The sequence below is a fragment of the Galeopterus variegatus genome, unplaced genomic scaffold (genome assembly GCF_000696425.1).
Source record: "Galeopterus variegatus unplaced genomic scaffold, G_variegatus-3.0.2 Scaffold3108, whole genome shotgun sequence".
NCBI lineage: Eukaryota > Metazoa > Chordata > Mammalia > Dermoptera > Cynocephalidae > Galeopterus > Galeopterus variegatus.
This window is the reverse complement of record NW_007729219.1, coordinates 144,964-149,217: the sequence shown is the minus strand read 5'-3', so window position 1 is coordinate 149,217 and position 4,254 is coordinate 144,964. Positions and strand designations below refer to the sequence as shown.

General features: G+C 53.3%; 1 protein-coding gene across 1 annotated transcript in view; it reads left to right on the top strand.

Annotated features, from left to right (window-relative positions):
• The window catches only part of PCDH8 (protocadherin 8), a 4,733-nt gene extending 1,418 nt beyond the window's left edge, over positions 1 to 3,315 (top strand). The window contains exons 2-4 of the mRNA XM_008583977.1: positions 4 to 1,492; positions 1,663 to 1,870; positions 2,352 to 3,315. Coding sequence (XP_008582199.1) covers positions 4 to 1,492; positions 1,663 to 1,870; positions 2,352 to 2,725 — 2,071 coding nt within the window. The 3' untranslated portion in view covers positions 2,726 to 3,315. The remainder of the gene's footprint in view (positions 1 to 3; positions 1,493 to 1,662; positions 1,871 to 2,351) is intronic.
• The last annotated feature ends 939 nt before the right edge of the window (positions 3,316 to 4,254 follow it).

Sequence of the window (4,254 nt, the reverse complement as noted above, 5' to 3'; positions counted from 1 at the left end):
GGGGACGGACGCGACCTCGTCTGCCGGGCCCGGGGCGCCGGAGGCCGGCGCCACCTCGCTGGTGCCGGAGGGGGCGGCGCGCGAGAGCCTGGTGGCGTTGGTCAGCACCTCGGACAGGGACTCGGGCGCCAACGGGCAGGTGCGCTGCGCCCTCTACGGGCACGAGCACTTCCGGCTGCAGCCGGCCTACGCCGGCAGCTACCTGGTGGTGACCGCGGCGTCACTGGACCGCGAGCGCATCTCCGAGTACAACCTGACCCTGGTGGCCGAGGACCGCGGCGCCCCCCCGCTGCGCACCGTGCGGCCCTACACCGTGCGCGTGGGCGACGAGAACGACAACGTGCCGCTCTTCACGCGGCCGGTCTACGACGTGTCGGTGCGCGAGAACAACCCGCCCGGCGCCTACCTGGCCACGGTGGCCGCCCGGGACCCGGACCTGGGCCGCAACGGCCAGGTCACTTACCGGCTGCTGGAGGCCGAGGTGGGCCGCGCTGGGGGCGCCGTATCCACCTACGTCTCAGTGGACCCGGCTACAGGGGCCATCTACGCGCTGCGCAGCTTTGACTATGAGACGCTGCGCCAGCTCGACGTGCGCATCCAAGCCAGCGACGGCGGCTTCCCTCAGCTTTCCAGTACCGCCTTGGTGCAAGTGCGGGTGCTCGACCAGAACGACCATTCACCGGTCCTGGTGCACCCTGTGCCGGCAAACGGCTCCCTAGAAGTGGCGGTCCCCGGGCGCACAGCAAGGGACACGGCCGTGGTGCGCGTGCAAGCCCGAGATGCGGACGAGGGCGCCAATGGGGATCTGGCCTTCGACCTGCAGCAGCAGGAGCCGCGCGAAGTCTTCGCCATCGGCCGCCGCACGGGGGAGATCGTGCTCACCGGCGACCTCTCTCAGGAGCCGCCGGGCCGTGTGTTCAAGGCGTTGCTGGTCATATCCGACGGCGGCCGTCCCCCTCTGTCCACCACCGCGACTGTCAGCTTCGTGGTAACAGCAGGCGTGGGGCGCGGGCCGGCCGCGCCTGTCAGTGCGGGAAACCCGGAGCGCTCCCGCCCACCTGGCTCACGGCTCGGGGCGTCGGGGCCGGCGCTGCAATGGGACACGCCACTGATCGTCATCATCGTGCTGGCCGGGAGCTGCACGCTGCTGCTGGCCGCCATCATCGCTATCGCCACCACCTGCAATCGCCGCAAGAAGGAGGTGCGCAAAGGGGGGTCCCTCCGGGAAGAACGGCCTGGGGCTGCGGGCGGCGGAGCCTCGGCTCCCGGCTCCCCGGAGGAGGCCACCCGGGGAGCCGGGCCCAGGCCCAACATGTTCGACGTGCTCACCTTCCCTGGCAGCGGCAAAGCGCCCTTTGGCAGCCCCGCGGCCGACGCGCCCCCGCCCGTGGTCACCGCGGCCGAAGTGCCGGGCTCGGAGGGCGGCAGTGCCACTGGGGAAAGCGCCTGTCACTTCGAGGGGCAGCAGCGGCTCCGCGGTGCGCACGCCGAGGTGAGGCCTTCCTTCGGCTGGGCGCCCCCCTCCGTGCTCCGCGGACAGGCTGGGGGAAGGGAGACTGGAGGGCTAGGGATGGGCTCGAGCGGGGAGATGCTTAACCTGTCGCTCCTGTTTTTTTGTTCCTTGTCCGTCCTTCCCCCTCCTCCCCTCATTTCCTGCTGCAGCCCTACGGTGCCTCCCCTGGCTTCGGAAAGGAGCCGGCGCCCCCTGTGGCAGTCTGGAAGGGTCACTCATTCAACACCATCTCTGGCCGAGAAGCGGAGAAGTTCAGCGGCAAAGACAGCGGCAAAGGGGACAGTGATTTCAATGACAGCGATTCCGACATCAGCGGGGACGCTCTGAAAAAGGATCTCATCAACCACATGCAGAGTGGTGAGGACGCTTCCTCCCCGCCAAATTCAGCATCGCTCCCGTCCCTCCCCTTGGCCCCTGCTTGCCTCCTCTTAATCTCGTTCCCAGCCCCCCTCATCTTCTCCACTTTTTTTTTCATTCCTCCACTTCCATATCCGGGTCTGCTTCGTACAGTGAATTTCAAAATGCCACGTCGAGGCAGTTCCACCACTTGAATAAAGCACGCACCCATCCTGTTAGGCCTACAGGGGTGGTGCTAGCCATCTAAGCTGGGAATTCAACTTGTCTTTTGTTTGCTTGCTTCCAGCAGAAGAAACTAGGCCAATTTTGTATTAAGGTGGCTTTACAAGAAGCAATATGCCTTTCGTTTCTTGAATCCCGGCGTTCATCATCTTTATACACACTTTTCTTTTCAGCCACCCTGACCCATTCTGAAGATGGAGGCTTAGGTGTGTGTAATTTCAAGAATAATCATGCTCTTTCCCCTTCCCTTTTATGTTAGGACTGTGGGCGTGCACAGCTGAGTGTAAGATCCTGGGCCACTCTGACCGCTGCTGGAGCCCGTCCTGCAGTGGCCCCAATGCCCAGCCCTCCTCTCATCCACCAGCCCAGATGTCAACCTTCTGTAAGAGCACGTCCCTGCCTCGGGATCCTCTGCGCAGGGACAATTACTACCAGGCCCAGCTGCCCAAGACAGTGGGGCTGCAGAGCGTCTATGAAAAAGTGCTTCACAGAGACTATGACAGGACAGTCACTCTGCTCTCCCCTCCCCGTCCAGGAAGGCTCCCAGACCTGCAAGAGATCGGGGTACCCCTCTATCAGTCCCCCCCTGGCAGGTACCTGTCCCCGAAGAAGGGAGCCAATGAAAATGTGTAATCCCATGCTGCATGTCTTCACACATACACAGGTCACTCTGAGAAGCCCCTAAGTTATTGACCAGTTTCAGTGTTGTATATATAAATATGCAAGATGTGCCTTAAAATGAAGTTGTTGGAAGCTATTTCCAATCACATTGGTACTGTTTGGTATTTGCAAACAAAAATGTAGTTAACGTAATTTTTATGAAATGTGTGCAGTATTTAATTTTTCTTATCATGCTATTGATTTTAATTTCACTTGCAGCTTGCCATTTTCTTAGTGTTTTTAACCTGTACATTGTGTAATGTAATGTTTGTATATAATGAAATTTTGTTATATTTTTATATAATAAAAGCTAAAGTGAAAGTTATTGCCAAAGGAACTGTCTGTAAGACAAAAAAACAAAACACGTTGGAATTACCTAATGGGAATTTATCTTTCACCTGAAACAACCTAGTGTTTGAGAAGTTTTGCCTTGCCAAGTATAACTTGTATATCTTGAGTCTGTAGTAGATTTCAAGTTCTATGTTATTTAATTACATTTGGTTTTCTGTAAACCATGTCACTTATAAGCACAGTAATAAAGGATTTGTCATGTGTTTGAAGAATCTGCTAATTGCTTTTCATGAAGTTGCCTATAGTCAGACATTCACAATTGAGTACCAGAATTAAATCTTCTTTCGAGTGCTAATTATCTGGGCATTTATTCATGTTCATGGCAACATTAAACCTGTGGGATTTCAAGTATTGCAAAATCTCATCCAAGTTTCAAAAACATTTGTTGGTTTTGTAAAGTATGTGCATCTCCATATACATCAGGCACTCCCTATATATAAAATTCCTGATCTCGTTTTTTCACTTAATAAATTTATTGAGCAGCTACCAAAATGTGGAGGAAAGCTAAGTTTGGGTTCTTCATTCTCTAATTAAACAAACATCTGTAGAGCTTTTTACCAGCTGCCGGGAACTCCGCTACAAGCTGGGGTTCAAGTGAAGAAGACATAGCCCAAAGGCAATCTCAGCTTATTAGGGATATTAGTATCAAAAAGACACTCAAATTATGGGTGTAATGACATGATGCTTGAGATTTGTAAAATATTCCAGAAAAAAAACACAGGAGGCTATATGAAGCAAGATGGATAAAATATCGATAATTGTCCATGCTAGCATGGGTACATGTGGAGGTGGGGTAATTAGACCAGTCTATTTGTATGTTTGTGTTTGAAAATGTACATAATGGAAGGTTTTAAAAAAGACACTCAAGAGACCTATGCCTATGTCACACTCTATGCATTTCATTTGTAATTAAAATGATGATGATAATGAGAGCTAACATTACTGAGCAAGCTTTTATATGAGCAGAGCTCCTTACAAAGCACTCTGCATGAATTATCTCATTTAATCCTCAAACTACTCTCATGTTGATAGGAAATATCATTAATTTCTTTTGGCAAATAAGGAAACTAAGGCACAAAGAGGTTAGATAAAAAGCAAAAAATTCCACAACTAGTAAGTGGCCAGAGATTCAAATCTAGATTATTCAGTGC